Genomic DNA, 23,673 nt, shown 5'->3' with positions numbered 1-23,673 from the left:
CTGAGTTAAAAACAGATAAAAAACATAATAGCTTCTACATGCCTAGGTCGGCTTGCCTAAACAAAAAATGTTTTTAGCACGTGTTGAAAAGAGTACAATGAAGGCACCTGCCTAATGTCAATAGGCAGGGAGTTCCAAAGCATAGGTGCTGCCACACTAAAGGATCAATTACTTACAAGAGCAGAACAAGTACTATGTGGAACCTGTAACATGGAAAGCACACCTGGCCTGGTAGCAAATCAGCAACTAGTGCAGATTTCAGAGCAGAGATGTCATGTGCTGAGAGGGTCTCACTCATGTCAGCAATTGTGCCACAGCTTTCTGCACTAACTGCAGCTCCCAGGTCAGGCTGTGCTGCATGGGGATTTCTGTGACCTTGACTGACTAGCTGCCAGGATTTTTTTAGTTTTGGTTAGGAACGTTGACTGGTTGCGAGATTTTGAGTTTTCTGTCTTACTCAAAGGAATCTTGTTGTGGTTGGCATGGTATTGCATTTAGGAAATCATCACTGTCTTTTCTTTTTCTATTTACATTTCATTTACCTCTGATCTTACTTCCTTACATCCATAGAAGCAACAACAGTGGTTCCATGTGGTGAGCTCAACCCCTTAAACCCACTGAAGTGCACCTTGTTGTTTGCATGATGGTTTGTTTCTTGCCTACTAGTGGTAAAAGAGAATTTGCATTCTGGGAAGAGTGGCTTCAATTGCTGTAGTTCCCAATCTACTGTGAAGGTAGACCAAACCATATGTGTTTTCTCTCTGTCAATTATTACTCACTGGAATTGGGCTGGCTGTCAAAATGAGTTTATAGCAGCCCACAGGATAGGCAGGAAAGAGTAGAGAATCTTCTTCACTTTTATTCATTTGTCAAACCTCTCTCTGCAGTGAAGGGTCACGTCTGTAAAAAAGTTTAGAGCAGAGCAGACACATTAAAAGGCAGGCAGGCTATTCCCAGCAGGGGGCTGCTAACCCTGCCTTGATATGGATATTGTTGCAGAGGATCCCTAGTTGAGCCTTACTAACAGCTATCTACTCAGAAGTAAGTCCTGTTGAGTTCTATGTGGCTTAGTCCCTTCGTAAGTGTGTTTAGAATTGCAGCCTTCAGGGTCATCCATCTTTACTCCTGAGTGCTCCCATCTAACATCTCCACAACACTAGGCTTTCTTCCTACAATGGCCTTCTGGCGACTGGCCTGGCCTGAGGGCACTTAAACCCTTCTTGCCAGAAGCAAATAGGCTAGATTAATTGTTCCTTACCTAGGCTCTCTAAGCAGGTGAGAAGGAATGATGAGGATAGAGCCTGACACTGACTTTATCCCTTTTATGTTAATTTTTACCTGTGTAGTCCCTTCAGTACCATTCCCTATATATATGTATATATGTGTGTGTATTGTATTTTATGTATTTTAATTGCATTTTATGTATTTTAATTTATTTTGTTTTTATGATCTTTATTGTGTACAATTTTTATTATGTACATGTTTGATTTTATTGCATGCTGCCCTGAGTGCCCTATTATAGGGTAGAAAGGTGGGATAGAAATATTTTAAATAAATAAATAAATAATGATCCCATCAGTTCAGCTGGACCTGGAAACACCTTCATTTAGCTAAGATTTCTATCTTAATTTCCAATCAGAGATTTTTTTTGAGTGGTATGCTCCAAGCAACTGTGGTGGATGCTTAATGTATCATACTTAATGACATCACTAGGGTCCTCCCGTATGACATCACTAGGACAGCCTTTCCCAACTAGTGGGCCACCAGATGTTGTTGGACCACAACTCCCATCAGCCTCAGCCAGCATTGCCAATGGTCAGGAAAGATGGGAATTGTGGTCCAACAACATCTGGTGGCCCACTAGTTGGGAAAGGCTGCACTAGGACCTGCCCCTATAACATCACTAGGACCTGCATATCACTAGGGCCCACCCCTAAATTCTCAGGGTTTTGGGATGCTTCTGACCTGGCAACCCTACTGGACAGAGATGTGAGATATTAAAGGTTACAGAGTAAGAAAAAGAACCCTGGTATATCTAAAACTAAAAACTAAAACATAACCTTTAGGTTAGATTACTGCAAAGTGTTATACATGGGGCTGCCTTGGAAGACCGTTAGGAAACTACAGCTGGTGCAGAATTCAGCAGCCAGATTACTGACTGGGGCAAGACAGTCTGAACACATAACAACATGGCTGCACTGGCTACCAGTTAATTTCCAGGCCAAATTCAAAGTGCTGGTTTTGATTATTTCAGACAGATACCTGTGTTGCACAGGACCCCAATACCTCAAGGACTTCATCTCCCCACTGAACCAACCCAGACCCTCCATTCATCTCCTGAGGCCCTTCTTCCTGTGTCCCCTCTGGGGGAGGTGCAGAGGGTGGCAACATGAGAATGGGCCTTCTTAGTGGTGGCTCCCCATTCGCAAAATTATCTCCCCAGGGAGGCATGCCTAGCACCATCACTGCCTGTCACCAGGAAAAAACATTTTTATTCACCCAGGCCTTTGTAGTTTAATTCTCTGTTTGCTTTTACTCAGGTGGGGAGAAGTTGGATTTTGTTTTTTTTTTGTAGTCTGAGTATTTTAGGATGTTTTATTCTATTTTTTTATATTTATTTTTAATGTTATGTCACTTTGAGTTTTCAATCTGAAAAAAGGAATTAATATGATAAATAAAATAATAATAAAACTGTAAGGTCTAAAACTAAGGTTAGTCTGAAAAAAACCTAAAAGTCATGCTATGAACGGCAAAGCTGCTTTTTAAAAATAATTCACTGGAAAGGATAGTAAGTTAATTGAGATGGGGAACTAAGGCATTATGCAACATTATTTGTGAAAGTCCGTACAGTAACAGGAACAAAAGTAGATATTAAGAAGAACTATTTGTAATGAAATGTGCATTCTGAATGTATCCCAGGCACACCAATTGCAGAAGGGTAGCCATGTTAATCTTTTTCTTTTCTTTTTTTAATTTTATTTTTTATGTCAAATTTACCAAAAAAGAAAGTAAGGATTAGAGAATCGAACTCATATATAATACATTGTACTTTTACCCTAGAGCCACCATCAATTTAGATAGTAGTTTAACATATTTTGACATGTTTTGCAGCAATGGGAAAGGAATAATACCTTGCAATTTTCTCATTCCAGAAACTTAAAACAGCACCCATTGTTCAATAAAGTTGTTTTCTTGAGGGTTTCTTCCAGCTCTTATTTGATACATTAATTTAAATAATAAGGCTGCTTCACATATTTTATTTGTTCATTTTAATATAGGAGTGTTTTTATTTTTCCAGTGACAACCAAGGCATAGTCTTGCACAAATTAGAGAGCATATGACTATAAATAATAATTAGACAACAGATAATAATAAAATATAATAATTAGAAACTCAGTGTCGTGTACTGGTTAGAATGTTGGATTAGAGACCAGGGTTCAAATCCCCACTTAGTCATGATGAAGCTTGCTGGATGACCTTGGGACAGCCACTCTCTCCTAGCCTACCACACAGGGTTGCTGTGAGGGTAAAATGGACAGGGAGGAGAACCATGTACGCTACCTTGAGCTCTGTGGTGGAAAGGTAGGATATAAATGTAGTAAAATAAATATATAAATAACACTACATCCACTTTTTCTACTTCTGTCAGGATTATACACAAAAGAATAGTTTTGGGGATTTCTTGATAGCTTACATCCTGTTATTTCCTGTATGATTTCCAGCAAGCTGTTCCATAATTTTTCTGTTCCAACATAAACTATAAAATGTGTACAAACTCTGCTTTAACAGCTCTGCAGCATCTTACATTAGTTTTGTAAATTTTGTTTATCCTATAGAATGTTAAATGCCAAAGATATATGAATCTGAAAAAGTTTTCCTTAAGGAAAAGATATTAATAATGCTAATATTGTGTTGCATAACTAAGTCCATTCTTCTGACTCCATATGCAAGTTATCCATTAGTAAAATTTTCTCCCACTTCTTTTGAAATGTTGGAGATAACTGACTGAGCTTAATATCTTATAACATTTGACATTCTGTCTATTAAACATTTTTGATCTGGATTAATCAGATTTTGAAAGGTATTGCATGCACAGTGACAGGAGTCATGTTAATCTCTTTGACAAAAACAGATATTCTTGCGGCACATACCTGCAAAACTAACATAATACATTAATTATTCCCATATTGCATCTCCAGTCTCAAAAACTACATTACACCCTCTTCTACAATGAGCAATGGGATCCTTCAATTCACATTCAGGCAACCTGCCAAAATACTCTTAGGGCTATACAAATGATAATCCTGCTGTTCCCAGTTTATCAAGCAAGTGGCACAGCACTACCTGGCACAGGACTTGGATCTGTGGGAGATCCAAAGAACTACAATTTTGTATAGCAGGTCCCCACTATTCTGACTTTCCCATCAAGTCCCATACCCAGAGTACAATCTGGATAACCATCTAGTGCTCCATATGATAAGGCTCAGGTCTATAAAGTAAGTTTCCCTTCAGAGTTTTCATATCTGTTGCTCTCACAGAGTATTTGACATGCAAAAGCTCCTAGATGGATTCTGCTATCTAAAAAAATCAACCACAAATTTGAATGACTTCAGAGGAAGCAAGAGTTGTGGTAATGGAACCAAAACAGTGTATGTAGAAGAGAACTAAAGGTCACTAATGATACTGTGTGAGGCAAGAAGCTACAGTGCAGAGTAGAGGTACAGATGTGGGTGGACGTGCATCTCTGCAATGACCTCAGAATAGATACAAGGGAGTCAATTGGAGATTGGCCTGCTCTTGTGTCTTCAACAGCAGCTTGATCCACAGAAACCAGCAGGTGAAATTATTCATGACATGCAGATATCACCATACACCCAAAAAACCCTTTGCATGTTGTCAAGTAGGGGCATGGATATAAGAGAAGTAGAACCATGCTTATTTGCTAGCCCTATATCTTTGACATTCATTCATTTAGCATGGAGGGCTGCAAAGGGGTGACTACATGTGAGTAGCTGTGGAACATAAGGTTGACCATGGCACCCTTTCTACTCCTGGAGCCCGTTCAGGTATAAAACACATGTGAAGCAAGCTATAAACTGCTAATATACGCATCTCATGTTGCTTTTAAAAGCAAAGCTGCAAAGGACGATTAAAAAACTGGCAACCTTACCAAAAACTTTCATCAGCATCTGATTAGTGCAAATATGAATGTAAAACAATCCTTTCTTAGTTAATTACACCAGTAGTACACAATTGGAATTAACTGTTGGTATCTGATCATAGTTGTTATAATTAGTACACCATGAACAATAACTGCCATGTGATAAGTATGTTTGTTTATATGGCCATATAATGCTGTTAGTGATTTATTACTATATCATAACAACATGAAGCAGATAAAAGTCCAATATTATGCTCAATTCAAGGTATAGGTTAATAAAATAATTTAATCTGGCACATAAGACTAAGCAGGGTGGTTGCTACCAGGTGGAACTCTCTAAAAATCTCTCTGAGCATTCAGGATGGGATCTATGTGCAAATATGAACTTTGCATTTAATAAAACAACTAAGCAATATTAGGGCACATCAGAATAAAGTATGGTACATATCCTTTACACATTTGAAACATCACTGTGAGATATAATTTAAATATTCAAATACAGGCATGTGACCAAGATGACAGTGAAGATTAAGCTAACAGATAACATGGCAATAAATGTCCAAAAAGACTTCTGGGTCTCCAGTGATATTAAATTACTAGACAAAACCATGTCTAGTAATAAATGTAATGGAAGGCTCCCACACTGCCATGAGGTTAGCAACTCCTCTGAGCACTTAACTTTGTGTAAGCATTGCAGCTACTGCAATAAGCCACACTTTTGCCCTCCAGCCTTGCATTGCAAATGGTGAGTGACAAGAGTGCTGGGCTATTTACAATCATGCTGCTGCTAGCAAAAATATAATTAACTCTTCATAGAAGACCCGTCACATAGCTTCCAGAAATACTGACAAAATGACCAGTGCTGGATTCTTCACTGCCAATTGTTCTAATATATTTCCGGAAATACCCTTTACCCAACATGTGTACGCTATGGGGCCATTTCACCACATGTGGTAGTTTGTGCCCAGGAAATTGCATTTTCTTCAGCATAATGGAAGCAAATCTTTATTGATACACCCTAGTTCTAGTGGCGCCACTTAACCATCTTGCATGAAGTTTCCCTTATCTAAACTGAAAAGGTTTTCATTGGCGATTGTGACCATATTCCATGCCATACATCATCCTCTCTCACATCCCCAGATTAGCTTCCTTTAGCTCCCTGAACCCCATTGTTGTAGCTTCAATTTCTGACAAATGTTCCTTATATAACCTTAGAATCAAAGCAAGAGTTTACATGAATACTTAAAAAAAAAGTAAACATCTGGTTACTTCGCCAGTTCTGGCTAGCTTTCTGCTGAAAATTGAACCTACCCAGTTGCAGCCAGGTGGTGAGCACATCCTCCAGCTTTTCAACTATTTGTTCTCTAGCCAAAGGATTGCCATCTTTGAATAAGTTCTGAAGCTGATATAGGCCTTTTGACTTTCAGTCTTTATATTGCCTGTATTTTCTGGCTTCTGAACGGTGCAGATGATTAAGAAACGACAATAGGAGTGATTCCAAGGGTGCTAATTTTTGCTTCTACCTCTCCCAAACATGAAGAGTTGCATTAAAAATGGGTTTTCAATTCCCCACAAATGCAAAGGTGTCAGTTTGCAAAATGACGAAGTCCTATACTGTAGTGGACTTTGCCCTAGTTCGATAGATATCCAATCCACTTTTAAATTACTTCTTATGGTCTGTATCAATCCCTTGATCTGGCAAGAGTCATAATAAAGCTGAAGATTTGGGACATATGGATACTGTCTCCTACATCAAATATACACTGTTGAAAATACATATACAAGGCCACTTACACTCTCTAGACGACATTAATGGAAGACTGGGCAGGATGGCTCATAACAGCTGGTGTCTCTGTCTGCTTGCCCAGAGGGAGACTGCACATGTGCAAGTGAGCAGAGGCAACTGCTTCTGCAAGGCGCAGCTTCCTCATTCTTTTCCTCATTCACCTGGTTTACACGCTGGGTGGTGCAGTAGTTGAGATTCTGCACAGTAAGCCAATATTTGTATTTCACTGCCCTGGCAGACATAGATTGCAACCAAGAAGAAGTGGTAGCAACTTCCACTCATTCTCTCTTGGATGACCCTACTAAGCTGCCCAAACATAGACAGAATGCAACCAGGGACAGTGTCCCAGAGATTAACATTATCTTAGTGATTCGAAGTAGCAGGGGGCCAGTCTTTACAACCATCACTTGCTGAGTTATCAGAAGATTTGGAGTGAGGTGTCATCAGCATGCAGGTGACACCCTGCTCTGTCTCTGCTCCATCTGAATTGGGAGAAGTGGTTGAGGTATTCGACCGGTACTTGGAGGCAATGATGGGCTGGATGTGGGCCAATAAATTGAGACTGAATCCTGAAAAGATAGAGGTGTTATGTGTCCCAAACTCTCAAATCCAGGAGGTAGGGAATGGCCTTTCTGGATGGGATTGCACTCTCCGGGAAGGAGCAGGTCTGTGGCTTGGGGCTGCTCCTGGATTCAAAGGTCAGTGGAGGCTCAAGTGTTTTTTTGCTAGCTACAGCTGTTTCGTCAGCTACAGTTCCTTTTGGGCAGAGATGACTTGGACACTGTACTCTGGTAACTTCCAGAGTGGACTGCTCCAGTTCACTCTGTGTGAGGCTGCCCTTGAAGACGATTCTGAAACTTCAATCGGTCCAAAATGCAGTGGCCAGATTACTGGCTAGGGTTCCCTTTAGAACTCATATAACCCGTTCCAAAAAACTGCATTGGTTGCCAGTTTGTTTCTGGGTCCAATTCAAGGTGCTCACAACAATGTTTAAAGCCCTATATGACTTAGTCCCGAAATATCTGAAAGGCTGCCTCCTTTCCTACAGGTGTTAAGATTAGCAGAGGGGGCCCTCTTGGTAGTTCCACTGCTCTCAGAGGTTTGGGGATAGTGGCCCTGGAAAGGACATTATCTTTGTCAGCCTCTAAGTTGTGGAACTTCCTCACCACAGAGGTGCATCCAGGACCTACACTATACAGTTTTTGGTGAACACTGAAGATGCGCCTCTTTACCTTGGCATTTGAGTTTCTTTTTTAGGATCTGACCTACTTTTCTGATTGTAATTTATTTTAAACCAATTTAAATCTTTTATTTTAAATTGTTGTAACCCACCCTGGGACCTTGGGGTGAAGGATAGGCAATAAATTAAAATTAAAATCATCATCACCATAATCTTTTCCTTCCCTGCCAGACCACCCAGAGATAAAACACAATGGATGCTCCTCTTGCTTGCTTGTGAGTGGTGCATCAGTGGAGACTGTGCTGTCCACAAGAGTACAGGCAACTGAACATAGAAGAAAAAACATAACATCTTACTAGATCAAGCCAAAGGTCCATCTAGTCCAGCATCCTGTTCTCACAGTGGCCAGCCAGATGCCCATGTAGGGTTGCCAGGTTCCTGGCCTGAGACTGATCCTGTAGCTTTAGGAGAAGAGAAAGTCAGTCAAGTCCAGGTGTTCTTGCAACCCTGCAATGAGAAAAACCACAAGGTGGAATTCTTTCCCCTTGCACAACTTTTAAAGATACAGAAGGCCTCTTGGTTGCCAGGCCCGGCCTCCAAGAGGTCTTCTGTATCTTTAAAAGTTGTTCAGGGGGAAGGGAGAATTCCACCTTGTGGTTTTTCTCATTGCAGGGTTGCAAGAACACCTGCACTTGGCTGACTTTCTCTTCTCCTAAAGATACAGGATCTGTCTCAGACCAGGAACCTAGCAACCCTATGCCCATGGGAAGCCCACAAGCAGGAACGGAGCACAAGAGCACTTTCTCCATTTGTGATTCCCAGCAACAGGTGTGTAGGTAGAATATAGCCTTTCCAGCTAGTAGCCATTGATAGCTTTATCCTCATGAATTTGCCTAATCCTGTTTTAAAGCCATCCAAGTTGGTGGCTGTCACAGCTTCTTGTGGGAGCGATTCCATAGTTTAACTATGCACTGTGTGAAGGAGTAGTTTCTTTTGTCTGTTCTGAATCTCCATTCAGCTTCATTGGATGAGAAGAAAAACTTCTCTCTGCCCACTTTCTCCACACTATGCCTGTTTTTAATATACATCTATCATGTCACCTCTTACTAACTTTTTAAAAAATGCCCCAAATGTTGTAACCTCTCCTTATAGGGGAGTTGCTGTATCTCCCTAATCATTTGTTGCCATTTTCTAAACTTTTTCTGCTCTAGAATATCCAAGTGTGGTCACATCATATAATGGCATTATGATATTGGCAGTTTTACTTTCAATCCCTTTCCTAAAGATCATCTTCTTTTACAACTGCTGTACACTGGGTTGACATCTTCATTGAGTGATGACCCCAAGGTCTCGTTCCTGGTCAGTCAATGCCAGTTCAAATTTCATGAGCATATATGTGAAATTAAGATTTTTTTTGTCCCAAAGTGCATCACTTTACACTTGCTTATATTACATTTGCCATTTTACTGCCTATTCACTCAGTTTGGAGAGATCCTTGTAGAACTCCTCACAAACCCTTTTTGTTTTAACTACCCTGAACAATTTGGTATCATCATCAGACCAGGCTACCTCACTGTTCATCCCTAACTCTAGATCATTTATGAACATGTTAAAAAGCATGGACGCTTGGAGGACTCCACTTTGTACATCCTTCCAATAGAGATAGCTGTCCATTGATTCCTAGTCTCTGTTTCCTGATTCTTAACTAGCTAATGATCCACCAGAAGACTCTTCACTTATTCCATGACTGCTAAGCTTACTCAAGAGTCTTGGGTGAGGTACTTTTTTCAAAAGTGAGACAAGGCTGCTCCTTGTAGAAGCAGCCACTGCTTGCTCATGATAACTTAACCCTTTTGTTTGTTTTAGTGGCATGGCAGAAAGAATTGGGCACTGGTTCTGATCGTTCATGTGCCCTCTCTCCCTGCTCACTCACACTTTCTCTCTAGGTGGCATGATAGATATGATTGGGCCCAGTGACTCCATCCCCCCCCCAGTGAGTGAGCTAATGGAAGCAGTGACTTTTCTTTGAAAGAGCCTCTGCTTACTTGCCCACTTTCTTTATCTGGGTAGCATCAGCAGGGAGGATTAGGCCACTTCTGCGCCATCCACAAACAGAATGCAAAGGTGAGTGTACAAGAAAATGAAGCACCTGCTTGCACAAGCAACTGATTCTGCTCACTTGCGCACCTCTGCTCTCCCTTTAGGCACTGTGGTTGCGGGGTTTCTGCCCAGCTGCAATGTCTGGAAAAGTGGAACAAGGAAGTGGGTTGATCTTTCCTGTTAGCTGTCAAGAGACAGGGTGAAGAAGCAAGCAGAGGGAGCAGTTGGTCTTGCAAGACAATCCCAAAGGCTCTTCATCTTCCCACCATGCCACCCAGATAGGGTGAGCAGGCAGAGGGAGGCTCCTCTCTTCTTGCTCACCTGTATTCTCAAGGCACAGACGACATTGCACATCTCTCTCCTCCCTCCAATGACATTGCAGGTGAGCAATTAGAGGCAGTTGCTGCTGTCCTTGCAAGTACCATTAAGTTGCCCTATTTCATGAGCATGGAAGCAATTGCTGCTCTGTAACTTGTCCTGTGAGGACAGGAACTTGTGTTGCTGTGCACAGCATAGAGCCCAATGGAAGGGCCATAGCTCAGTGGCTGAGCATCTGCCTTGTATGCAGAAGGTTACAAGTTCAATCCCTGGCATCTCCAGGTTAGGGTTGGGAGAGACTCCTGCCTGAAATCCTGGACAGCCGCTGCCAGTCAGAGTAGATGGTACTGAGCTATAAGATGGACCAAATGGTCTGACTTAGACACACCACCAGAAAGGCCCAGCCTGAAACCCCAGAGAGCTGCTGCCAGTCAGTGTAGATAACACTGAGCTAAGTGGATCAACATCTAATTAGGTATAAGGCAGCTCCTTAAGCTCCTAGGAATCGCTGCACCTTAACAGCAGCCAGTCAGTGCCTGTGGGCCCTTCTGAAATGCTGGGCTGTTGGCTGCCCTGGGGACAAACCAGTGTAACCTTTGACAAAATAAATTGAGCTAGGAAGAGGAAGTAGGGGAAAACATGATGTTGAGAGAGGGATGAATGTGAGACATGTCGGGCAGGCGTAAAAGGGAGGTAGAGTCTGTCGAAAAACAGTAAGAAACCACACACAAAAAGGGGAACCCCGGTTGCAGGAGACAGTGGCGGGTGAGGGACATAAGTCCTTTCAGCAGCCTCACTTTGAAGCAAGGCTCCAACTAGTCCGCGCTGGACCACCTAGAAAAGCAAGAGTGTTGCTGAACCTGAGTAGAACATGGGATTTAAAAGCCCTCTCTCCCTTCTCCCTTGATCACTCACAGCGCCCCGCTCGAAGTCGTTGTAGAAGGGCTTGTCAAGCAGGTGCCTTTCGCTTGTGCCTTCTGAGCCCACCAGGCTGAGGTAGATGTAGTCATCCGTGCCTGCAAACCACTGACCACCCGTCGCTACGGTCACCGAATAAGATGGCATGCCCGTCGCCCAGAGGAGACTCGCCGGCGCTGTTCTGCTCTGCCCACCCGTCCACTGCTTTTCAATGGTCCGGGTAGAAGCGGCCGCCCTCTATGGATGGGTGAGGGCGGGGCAGGCCGACACACCCAGCCTCATTTCAGCCACTCCGCAGAGGGAAAGCCGGGCCCAGGCGCGCAGGGGAGGGCGCGCTTGAAGGAAGACAGAAAGCTCTTGCCGAGTCCGCCGAGGGACTCTTTCTAGGTGCTCCCCAACTGTTGCTCTTCTGACAAAAAGAATTGCAATTGTTTTTCCACACTTGGTAGGATACAGCACTTCCCGCTGGTTTACCATTCACACGAGTGGACATGAAATATAGCGGGTGGGCAATTATAGCTTTCCTTCTCCCCGCCACCTCAGCAAACGCCTCTTCCTAAAGAGGCTTTTTAGTTAATATTTCTGAAAGTTTCCTCCCCGCCTCCATCTTCTCCTGGATGTTTAATAGTTCAAGAGGGTGCGGGAGAGAAAGAACCCCCTTTCCTGCTTGGTTTGCCCTCCCCCACATTTAGAGCTCTTCCAAGGACCCTTCCCCTTCCGCAGTGGTTCAGCCGTAGTTGCACTCCCCTCCCTCTGCGCCAGTTAGCCTGAGCCATCCTTTTGAGAGTAACGTTGGCTACTAAGGGTCGTGACAGCTACCTGTAGCTGCAATCCCCATGGTGAGCTCTCGTTTCTTTCTTCTTTGAAAGTGAGCAACGCTTTTAAAAATTATTTCCTCTATTACTAACTTATCTCCATTAATGAGTAAAATTTTTTTAAAAGTGACTTTTCATCTCCAAGGAAGAAATCAGAGCCAGGCTCCCCTTCCCTCTTCGGCCAGGTCAGGATGGAGGTGGGAGGGAAGCAGCTTTCTCCAGGCAGTGCAAGGAAAAAAGAAACAAGCAGCAACAGAGGTAAGTTTCCTCTTGGAGACTGTCACACTTAGCAGATCGTTTCCTTTTATTGCACCGTTTCCTCATTCTTTTAATTTTTTTAATTGCCATCTTGCACTGAATAATACTGTGAAAAATAATTGGAAACTTGAAAGAGTTGTATCTAAGATTTACTATGACTAGACCCATTGAAAATAATGGATCAAGTTAGTCATGCTCATTAAATTTCAGTGGGTCTACTGTGAGTAGGACTAGCATTGTTTACAACCATTAGACTAATCCCATTAGATGGGATTAAGTCCCGTTGAATTCAATAGGACTGCAGCCTAAGAGTTCTTGCATGATGATAATGATTTGCCCCACCCTCCATAGCTTCAACCTACAGTGGAATGGATGGAGAGGAATTATGTCATGCTGCCTCTACTTGTTTTGTTGGTCCTCTAACAAACCATCTTTCCTTCTTCAAACCTGCCTCACCAAGACTACGCAGCCTTTTTCTTGAGATATTTGATTCCATTGCAGAACCTTCTTGACTTAAACAAAAACATAAAGGAAGCCAGAGCAAACAGACAAGTGGGCCAAGAGGGATTAGTACAGTGGATGCTCTAGTGGAATTGCTGGGAGATCATAGTTATGGTTTGTGTCCTCAGCTAATAATAATAATAATACTAATAATAAATAAGTAAATGTATATCCTGCCCTTCCTCCTGATAGGAGCCCAGGGCATTAAACAAAAACATTAAAAAAAATCATAAAAACAGACATTAAAATATATGAAATATACAAAACATCTTTGAAAGCGTTTTTTTAATTTTTTTTAAGAAACATCTTAAAAAGCAATTCCAACACAGACTGGGATAACATCTGTACTTAAAAGGCTTGTTGAAAGAGGAAGGTCTTCAGTAGGTGCTGAAAAGATAACAGAGATGGTGCCTGTCTAATATTTAAGAGGAGGGAATTCCAAATGGTAGGTGCCACTACATTAAAGGTCCACTTCTTTTGTTGTGCGGAACGGACCTCCTGATAAGATGGCATCTGCAGGAGGCCCTCACCTGCAGAGCGTAGTGATCAACTGGGTATATAAGGGGTAAGATGATCTTTCAGGTATCCTGGTCCTAAGTTGTATAGGGCTTTGTACACCAAAACCAGAACCTTGAACTTAGCCCAGTAGCTTATGGGCAGAAATCAAATGTTATACTTCCTTCTCCCCAACTTTCTCATTTTTTAAAAAAGGGAGATTCAAAATATATTTCAAATTTGTCTTTCCCAGTCTTTTCCGTCCCCATAACACATATAAAAATAATGGAAAGAAGTACCATACTCTTTGTTCTTGAATGGCAACCAGTCAGTTGGGGTTGCTTAATATGGTGAGAAAGAGCTCCTTTCACCTTGTTTTTGTGTTGTGTTCTCTTCCAGGTCTGAACCCTGCCAGCAGTATGTGTAACTAGGACCTGGTGAGTTAAGCCTCATTTTAAGTCAGAATCATATCTTGTAACTTATTATTTTTAATACCTTTATAAAATTTATAGAAAATATTCTATAATGGTGTATCTCCAAACATATACAAATGCTCATCAGGTTAAGAAACAGCCTACACCTGCAGGCATCCATTTGAACAATAATTTAATATTTTTAATTTAAAATATTTCTAGGCCTCCCTTAAGGGTAAAAACCCTCTCAAGGTGGCTTCCACAGTAAAAAATACAAAATAGTTAATCTCTTATAAATACCAGCCATAATAAAAACAAATGCCCAGCTCAAAAACTACATAACTACAACCAAAACCATCAGTAACAGAATTAAAACACAACTCGGGGAAAAGCAAGGAGTGGGCTTCTTTTCTAAAAACCTTAGGTGGTGGCTTGCTGAAGCCCGGCTCGCAATAAATTCCAGAGACACGAGACCACTACAAAAAAAAAAAATCCTCTCCCTCATACTTGTCAGTTGAACTGCTCTTTGAGGTGGGCAAGTGAGAAGGGTCTCTGCTGACAATCTTATAGCCTGGGCAGGCTGATGTGAGTGAAGGCAGTCCCTCAAATAACTTGGAACAAACTGTTTACGGCTTTAAAAAGTTAAGACCAGCACATCAGCAACCAGTACAACTGCCACAGCGTGAGTCACCTTTGCCAACCCACCACACCACTGCTGGCTAACTAAGACATCTAATTCTTTTTCACATGTACTGCTGCCAAGCCAGGTCTCTCCCATCCTTTATTTGTACCTTTAATTCTTGATATCTGAATGCAGGACTTTACCTTTATCTTTGTTGAATTTTTCTTTCTTTCTTTCTTTCTTTCTTTCTTTCTTTCTTTCTTTCTTTCTTTCTTTCTTTCTTTCTTTCTTTCTTTCTTTCTTTCACTTGTATACCGCCCCATAGCCAAAGCTCTCTGGGCGGTTTACAGCAATCAAAAACATTAAAACAAATATACAATTTAAAACACATATTTTAAAAACAATTTAAAACACAATTTTAAAATTTAAAACAATATAAAAAAAATTAAAACGCATGCTAAAATGCCTGGAAGAAGAGGAAAGTCTTGACCTGGCACCGAAAAGATAACAGTGTTGGCGCCAGGCGCACCTTGTCACCAAGGTCATTCCATAATTTGGGGGCCACCACTGAGAAGGCCCTCTCCCTTGTTGCCACCCTCCCAGCTTCCCTTGGAGTAGGCACCCAGAGGAGGGCCTTTGATCTTGAATGTAGTGTACGGGTGGGTTCGTATCGGGAGAGGTGTTCCATCAGGTATTGTGGTCCCAAGCCATGTAAGGCTTTATAGGTCAAAACCAGCACCTTGAATCGAGCTCGGAAACATACAGGCAGCCAACGTAAGCAGGCCAGAATCGGTTTTATATGTTCGGACCGTCTGGTCCCTGTTACCAATCTGGCCGCTGCATTTTGCACAAGCTGCATTTTCCAAACCGTCTTCAAAGGCAGCCCCACATAGAGTGCATTGCAGTAATCTAATTTGGAGGTTACCAGAGCATGGACAACTAAAGCCAGGTTATCCCTGTCCAGATAGGGACGTGGTTGGGCCACCAACCGAAGTTGGTAGAAGGCACTCCGTGCCACCGAGGCTACCTGAGCCTCAAGTGACAGAGATGGTTCTAGGACAACCCCCAAGCTATGAACCTGCTCCTTCAGGGGGAGTGCAACCCCATCCAGAACAGGTTGGACATCCACCATCTGGTCAGAAGAACCACCCACTAGCAGCATCTCAGTATTGTCTGGATTGAACCTCAGTTTATTAGCCCTCCTCCAGTCCATTGTCGCAGCCAGGCACCGGTTCAGTACATTGACAGCCTCACCTGAAGAAGATGAAAAGGAGAAATAGAGCTGTGTGTCATCAGCATGCTGATGGCAACGCACTCCAAAGCTCTGGATGACTGCACCCAAGGGTTTCATGTAGATGTTGAACAGCATGGGGGACAGACTGACCCCTGCGGAACCCCATACTGGAGAGTCCAGGGTGCCGAGCAATGTTCCCCAAGCACCACCTTCTGGAGGCGACCTGCCAAGTAGGAGTGGAACCACCGCAATGCAGTACCTCCCACTCCCAACTCAGCCAGTCTCCCCAGGATACCATGGTCGATGGTATCGAAAGCTGCTGAGAGATTAAGGAGAATCAATAGAGTCACACTCCCCGTCTCTCTCCCGACAAAGGTCATCATACAGGGTGACCAAGGCTGTTTCCGTGCCAGAACCAGGCCTGAAACCCAACTGAAATGGATCCAGATAATTAGTCTCATCCAAGAGTGTCTGGAGCTGGCCTGCAACCACTCGTTCCAGGACCTTGCCCAGGAATGGAACATTTGCTACCGGTCTATAGTTATTAAGATTTTCTGGGTCCAGGGAGAGTCTCTTCAGGAGTGGTCTCACTACTGCCTCTTTCAGGCAGCCAGGGACCACCGCCTCTCGCAGAGAGGCATTAATCACTTCCCTGGCCCAGCCGGCTGTTCCATCCCTGCTAGCTTTTATTAGCCAAGAAGGGCAAGGATCCAGCACAGAAGTGGTTGCACGAACCTGTCCAAGCACCTTGTCAACGTCCTCAAGCTCCACCAACTGAAACTCATCCAAGAAATCAGGACAAGGCTGTGCTCTGGATACCTCGCTTGATTCACCTGCTATAACACTGAAGTCTAAGTCCTGGCGGATGCTAAAGATTTTATCCTGGAAGTGTCTAGCAAATTCATTACAGCGGGCCTCAGATGGTTCTACCCTGCCCCTGGGGCCAGAGTGTAATAGCCCCCAGACAATTCTGAAGAGCTGCGCTGGGCGGCAGATTGATGATTTGATAGTGGCAGCAAAAAAATTTTTTTTGCTGCCCTCACTGCCCCTAAATACAGCTTACCATAGGCACTTACCAGTGTATAATTGCATCCATCAGGAGTTCGCCTCCATCTGCACTCAAGCTGTCTCCTATATTGTTTCATCTCTCTCAGCTCTGGGGTATACCATGGAGCCGTATGACCTCTACACAGGAGAGGGTGCTCAGGAGCAATCATGTCAACTGCCTGGGTCATTTCTGTATTCCACAGTTCAACCAAGGTTTCAACAGGAGCGTCAGCCCTATCAGCCAGAAAACTCCCCAGAGCCCTTTGGAAATCATCCGGATCCATTAGTCTCTGGGGGCGGACCAACTTAATAGGTCCCCCACCCTTGCAGAGGGGAAAAGCCGCTGTAAGTCTAAACTTCAGCAAGCAGTGATCTGTCCATGACAGAGGGACTGATGTAAGGCCCCCCACATTCAGATCACCAACTCCATGTCCAGATGCAAAAACCAAATCTAGAGTATGCCCTGCTACATGTGTTGGGCCAATGGCATATTGGGACAATCCCATGGTTGTCATGGAGACCATGAAATCCTGAGCTGCCCCGGATAAGGTGGCATCGGCATGGATGTTGACATCCCCCAGAACCAACAGTCTGGGGGATCTCAACAGTACACCCAAGACCACCTCCGTCAGCTCAGCTAGGGAGTCTGTTGGGCAGCAGGGTGGGCGGTACACCAACAGAATCCCCAGTCTGTCCCGCTGACCCAACATAAGGTGCAAACACTCCAGACCAGTAGTCACATGGATAGGGTGCTTGCAGAGGAAGATGGAGCTCCTATAGACCACAGCAACCCCCCTCCCCGACCCTCAGGTGTACCCTGATGCTGGACCAGGTACCCTGGCGGACATAGCTGGGAGAGACTGATTCCCCCCTGCTCACCCACCCAGGTCTCGGTTATACATGCCAGATCGGCTGCCTCATCCACAATTAAATCGTGAATGAGGGAGATCTTATTATGCACCGATCTGGCATTTAGCAGCAGCATCCGGAGGCCTGAGAGCTGGCTGATAGGGCAACCAACAAACCTGCGGGTGTGGGGAGGACCGGAACAAGGCACAGCCATTAACTGCCTGGGCTGCATTCCCCTTACCTGGCAAGTTCTCCTCACAACGCCATATCTCCCTCTACCCATCACTACACTAATTGGGGCTGGTTTCAGCCCCAGTGCTCCAACCTGTCAAGATCATTTCAAATCTTGATCCTGTGATGTTAGCCACCCCTCTCACCTTTGTGTCATATGCAAATTTGATAATACTAGGGGGTATCTCTTACACCCCCTCCCCAGCTTCACCTAGGTTTGCTCTGCTCCAGTGAATGAAACAAGAATGGATTAAAATAGCAAGTTGTTCAAAGGAGTGATGCCTTAAGCCTACCCCAGCTGAAAACATGGCAGCAGGGTAGAGAGTAAACATAAGCAAGATCGAGTCCTTTGTTGCTCCAGCAGCATCCCCTCCCCTGTCCTTCTGGGGGAGAACACAAAAAGCATGCAAGAGCCCGGAAGGCTGTCACTGTTTACTGCACTTGGCTTTGCGGAAAGATGTCCAAGACACCTGGCCAGGCTCCCTGCATACAAAAGAGGCTCCTCTGAACATGTGCAGAGCACCTTTCCCTCCCCCACTGGGCAAAGAGCAGTCAGAAGTGGGAGAACAAGGTGGACAAAGCAGAGGTGCAGCCAAGGCCGGAGTGTTGTCTGGCTGGCTGGCTCTCTTACTCATTTCTGGCTGCTGTCACTCAGTCCCTGCTCCTGCCTTTAGAACCTCGGGAAACAGCATGACAATCTAGTGCAAATACAGCATGGAGAGATAAGCATTCCCTCTATTCCTTCATCCAAGTAATTTATAATGATGCTGAACAGCACAAGTTCCAAGGCAGACTCCTATGGGACTCCACACAAGACCTTCATCCAGACTGACAGAGTCAGTGGGCCTATTGGAAACAGCTGCTTATCCGTCTAATAGAGTATAATTCAGTCCACATTTTACCAGCTTGTCATTGAGGATATCTTGGAGGCTTTCTCAAATGATTTGTTGAAATTAATATTTACTATGGCTTATATCCCACTACGCCATTGCACAAATGGAATGACTTCCACTCACACAATGGAACTTTCATTTCCTCTCCTTCCCCTACATGCCCTCTGCACCCCCCCAATCTACTTTGGGTGTTCTACCAACCCTCCAGAGCATGTTTGGGGGTGGAGCAGGGGGTACACAGACAATGGAGAGGAAGGCGAAGTTTTGTTGCATGAGCAGTTGTTCCACTCGCACAACGATTTGGTTAGATACAACCCAATGTCTACTACAGCATTCCCATGGTCTACCAAACTACTAACTAGTAAGATTATTTATTTGTTATTGTATCTTCCATTTTTAAAATTTTAAAAAATCAATAAAATGCTGAGAGTTCACCTTTTATTTTTAAGAGACAGCTGTAATAACTTGCTTGCCAATTTAAATAAATAAAACCAAAATTTTCATCATTATCTGTGATAGTAACAGAATATTTGGTGTTCTGCTCTTTAGTTCCTTTTCCCTCCTCTTGTAACTATTCAGACAGGCTGCCTACGTGGGAGAGTAGCTCCATTATCAACCTCCATGAGGCCCATAAGATATATCTGAAAGTGCGTTTCAAAGCTTCTGGAACTTTGCAGACCCATTCGATAGCATCCTAAACTTTGTAAGGATTGTTTCACAGCAATGAAGTTATCTTTTGCTATACAGAAGTGGAAAACAGACAAAGATCCTGGGAAGAAGAGACTGGCAAAGGAGCTTAATTTTTCAAAGCAGAGACTGTCAAGCATTCAGGAAGAGACCTGCTCTTCTTCAGTCCTTCTTGAGCAGGGAGATCCAGATGGTAGGTTGTCTTATAGAATGTGTGCAGCAATGGAAGTAGTGACATTGGTGGAGAGAGAGAAAAAAACAAAACAGGCAGCCTCTCCCTATAAAATATGCAGAGAATGTGGAGCTTGGTATTGGATTCAAAAGAAGTTGTAAAACATATTTATCTGAAATTAAAATGAATTATGTGCTTGTAATTTTATTCTATGACAACTATTTCAACATTACACTTAGCATTTAATGAAGTCCGCTGAAGCAGAATTTCATATGTATTTACGAAATTAATGGTGTAATGATTCAAGATGTCTGAGAACAAAAAATCAGCACTGACTGGACAAACAAAAAATGCAATATGTACATTAAAGACTCAGCAGGAATTTCAGCAGAAAACAGGAATTTCTGTTCAAGTAGCAAGATCCAGACTCTTAAGAAAATATTAGTAGTACCAGGAATGTTCATTAGAGTCCCTTTACTACGAGGAATAGGATAATATAGAGGGAGAGAGATATGTCTACTGCCTGTATAAGTGAGTAGGTAAACTGGGCTGATAACCATGCCAACTCAGCTGTTAGTGGGATGGACAAATTTCATGTCTAAGTGCAACTGCTACAAAAGAAAATCCTTATTTGCCAGCAAGCGTTGACATTTGGGAATTAAGATTTGCTGGAGAATAGCAGCAATTCTCACTGTACGGTCATCCCCATGAGGATTCTAATGTACATCCCTGTGCTCTTGGCATCTTGCAACTATACATCTGCTGTGTTACTAGCTGTCCCTTTTTGGTGCCTGGAAATCACTCAGAGCCACCAGAACCTCACGTAGACAATCAGCATGATAAAAAACACAGCAACAGCAGCAAGCTTGGCATAAGTGGAGCGCATGTTGAGATACTTTGCATCCTGGCGGTATTTCTTCGATAAACTGGACAGATTGTTTGCCTTGGAATCCAAAGCTGTTTCAAAAGAACAAAATGAAAACAATTAATAAGACACATTTGTATTTGTATGTGTGTAGATCTGGATTTATATCCCACTACTATACACTCATGTTATGTTTGAAATAAAAGGCGTAGGCCTCCTGACTTCAGTTTGACCAGACGTTTTAGTCTTGCTTTCTGGACAGATTACATGATGCTGATAGTTTCTGTCAAGTACCTAGTGCTTGCTGTCTGTCTGCTGTTAATTAGGAAGCTTGCTTTTAGTTACAGATAATGGCTTGACTTAAGGAGGTTCACAGAGGTTTTCTGTACCTACTTCCTCCCAGTAGCTACCTGTCCCCTGAAAAACCTCTCTGGAGGGATGTGGAGCTCTCCTGAACAATATGGGATGGGGCATGAGGGGCTGCTGGGAGAGGCGGTGTTGCCCATAGTAAGTTTAGATTCTAAGGTAAATAACAGAAGATCATAGAAGGGATGCTTCCCATTCTCTACCCCCACATGCCCCAATGATCTGTAGGGCACACCCACTCCACTTTCTGGAGAGGTTTTTTTTTGGGGAGGTATCACAAGTAGCTGCAGTGGGGTGGGAAACTTCTCTTCCACGAACTTTTTCAATGTATCTTAGGATCCATGCCACAGCTTATTAAATATCATCCTTGGTTTCTAGCTGATGGCTTAGCAATAAGGTGGCAGAATTACTGACTGAGAAACTGAGGGGCTACTTGGGAAGTCAATCAGTTCAGAAGTTGCTATGAATAGGATTAATGAAGATTGAGAGAAACCATATTTCCCTGCAACTTTTGAATGGTGCTATAGCAATTATTTGATCAATAGGTGATGTATAAGTTTCTTATTCAAAAGTGTGCTAATCATCAGCAAATACTGTTAGCCACTGTTCTGAATGTACTACTACTGCAACAAGCCGCCCTTGTTTATAATTTTTAATCTGTAAACTGAATGCTAAATTGAGTATTCCAAGCTCATGTTGGAAGCATGCAGAACTGTGCATTCTGTCTCTGCAGTGTAGCTCTGTGAATAGACCAGTCAGGTTTGTCTGAACCATTGGATATCTGTCTGTATGCCAATCTGGGCATCTGCCTTTTATGTGTCACTCAGCCCCAAGGATCTCAGGCTGCTCTCCTATCCTTCGTGATAGTTCTAGCAAATCTCTCTTGTAGCAACAAATGAAAGAATCTCTCAATAAACTTCCAGTTCTTCTTGTATTCTGTGCGATATCTGCCCCAAATATTGATATACCAAGACCCAACTGCTGCCAAGAACTCATCATCAGCTCAATGCCAACCCTACTGCTACTGCCACCCAGCCCCACCCTTTATTTTCTTATGTCCTGGGAGATGAGCCCACAATCTCCATTGAAGAGAAGCTGGGTACAAAGATTATGGACAGAACAAGAGGAAGAACAGTTTGTCAGACTTGCAACAGCAGCCCTGACTGCTGCCTCTCCCACATTTTGGGGTTAAGGGAGGGACTGGAATGGCAAACTGCATAAGCTCACTTTTGCACAGTTGTTGCCCAAAGAAAAGAAGCAGCAAGATATCTTGAACTATATGAAGCAAAAGCTATAGAACTGGCACTTAACTCAGAGCTATCCTATTTGCTCAGATGATGGGTGACTGCTGTCACCACTGCCAACATAAGCATGGTGCTCAGCCAGGTATTGGTTCCATTGCTGAAGCAATAACATATGAAGGTCATTTATCCACCATAACCAAGCCAGCTTGGTTCACTATTCAATTGAGAGAGACATTCTGCCAGCCTTTCCTTTATAGCATAAGCAGAAAAGGCAGGTGTCTATCCCAAGGTATTTATAATTTAAGTAAGACAAATAAGAGAAAAAAACAGCAGTGGAAGAGAAATGAGAGATGCAATGGTAACATGAGAAGAATGCAAGCAAAAGCAGTTACATGTGTTTACGTTTCATTTTAACTGGGAATAAAGGATTTAAAGGAAGAGAAAGAAGTGACACCACCCATATATTATGGAAGGGAATTCCAGACATAAGGGATAGTGAGAGAACAGAAAAAAAGGAGGAAACCTTAGGACTGCTGGGAGTATAGTCAAGCTTGGGGACTGAAGATCACAAGGCACAATGTATGAGGACTGAGAGCATAAAAATAGTATAGGGCAAAGCTGTAGGGCATTTTGATGGTTAACGGAAAGAAAGCAGATGGGGAGTGAGATGGGAAGCCAGAGTAGGGATTTAAATAATAAGAGATGTGAGTAATTTTGATAGCTGAGTTTTGGGGAGCAGGGGGTCAACAAATTTTGGGCAGGCCAAAGCTGGGAATTGACAAGCTTCCTATGGTGCATGATTGTGGAATCCTGGAGGGAACAGATATATGGCAGGAGAAGATCAGGGAGAAAGCTCCAGTAATCAAGGTCACATCACATTTCACACTACAGTTCTGGGTGGAGAAGACAGCAAGAGATTTAACTGTCTCTTTCCCTACCTGCTGATCTATCTAGATAGCTAATTGCTCTACAAAGTCCTAGAGTCAAGACAACTGGGATAACTTATCCCTATTCACAGCTATTCAAGTTAGTTTTCCATATTTGTTTGTTTACAGAATACATGTTTTGTGCAATAAATGTGGTGTGATCTCCAATGTTAATCATAGACTCATTGAAATCAATGGACTCAGTCCACTGATTTCAATGTGTCTACTCTCAGTATGACTAACAATGGAGATCACTCATAGAATTTTACTGTATTGTATTTTATTCCTTGCTGTGAACCGCCCAGAGAGCCATAGGCTAGGGGCGGTATAGAAATGGAATGAAATAAATAAATAATAAATAAACTGCATTCTTTTTTTGGATTAAATGAATGCTTTAACCTAGTTTACTCCGGCCATATGACTTTCTAGCAGAAAATATCTATGCAAGAGCAGCATCTCTCCTCAATGTCCAATCTGAGTATTAGAAAGCGTTTTAGTTTCGTTTTTAGTTTACTGATATCCCACTTTTTGATTGGGAATGAAGAAAGTTTAATATTGTAATCACAGGTCATAACACAGTGAATCCAAACAC

General features: G+C 43.0%; 2 protein-coding genes and 1 long non-coding RNA gene across 7 annotated transcripts in view; 1 reads left to right on the top strand and 2 right to left on the bottom strand.

Annotated features, from left to right (window-relative positions):
• The window catches only part of ALOX5 (arachidonate 5-lipoxygenase), an 86,291-nt gene extending 74,569 nt beyond the window's left edge, over positions 1-11,722 (bottom strand). Inside the window, exons 1-2 of one of the 2 annotated variants that reach the window (XM_061585555.1) lie at positions 11,461-11,552; positions 780-900 (exon numbers count right to left, since the gene is read on the bottom strand). In XM_061585555.1, coding sequence (XP_061441539.1) covers positions 780-866 — 87 coding nt within the window. In that variant the 5' untranslated portion in view covers positions 867-900; positions 11,461-11,552. Of the gene's footprint in view, positions 1-779; positions 901-11,460 lie in introns of both variants that reach the window. The other variant, XM_061585545.1, reaches the window with a different exon arrangement.
• On the top strand, positions 11,409-20,766 carry LOC133364732 (uncharacterized). 4 transcript variants are annotated; one of them, XR_009758023.1, is made up of 4 exons: positions 11,409-12,302; positions 12,428-12,536; positions 13,932-13,969; positions 19,569-20,766. It is a non-coding gene; the product is annotated as an uncharacterized LOC133364732 (long non-coding RNA). The 4 variants fall into 4 exon arrangements; XR_009758022.1 differs by having other exon boundaries at positions 11,409-12,331; positions 12,424-12,536; XR_009758019.1 differs by having other exon boundaries at positions 11,410-12,302; positions 12,406-12,536.
• SEC22B (SEC22 homolog B, vesicle trafficking protein) overlaps positions 19,246-23,673 on the bottom strand; it is a 21,817-nt gene continuing 17,389 nt past the window's right edge. Inside the window, exon 5 of the mRNA XM_061585565.1 lies at positions 19,246-20,637. Within this exon, the coding sequence (XP_061441549.1) occupies positions 20,483-20,637 (155 nt within the window). The 3' untranslated portion in view covers positions 19,246-20,482. The remainder of the gene's footprint in view (positions 20,638-23,673) is intronic.

This window comes from Rhineura floridana, chromosome 1 (assembly GCF_030035675.1).
Source record: "Rhineura floridana isolate rRhiFlo1 chromosome 1, rRhiFlo1.hap2, whole genome shotgun sequence".
NCBI lineage: Eukaryota > Metazoa > Chordata > Lepidosauria > Squamata > Rhineuridae > Rhineura > Rhineura floridana.
The sequence above is the reverse complement of the archived record's forward strand: the minus strand, read 5'-3'. Positions and strand labels throughout refer to the sequence as shown.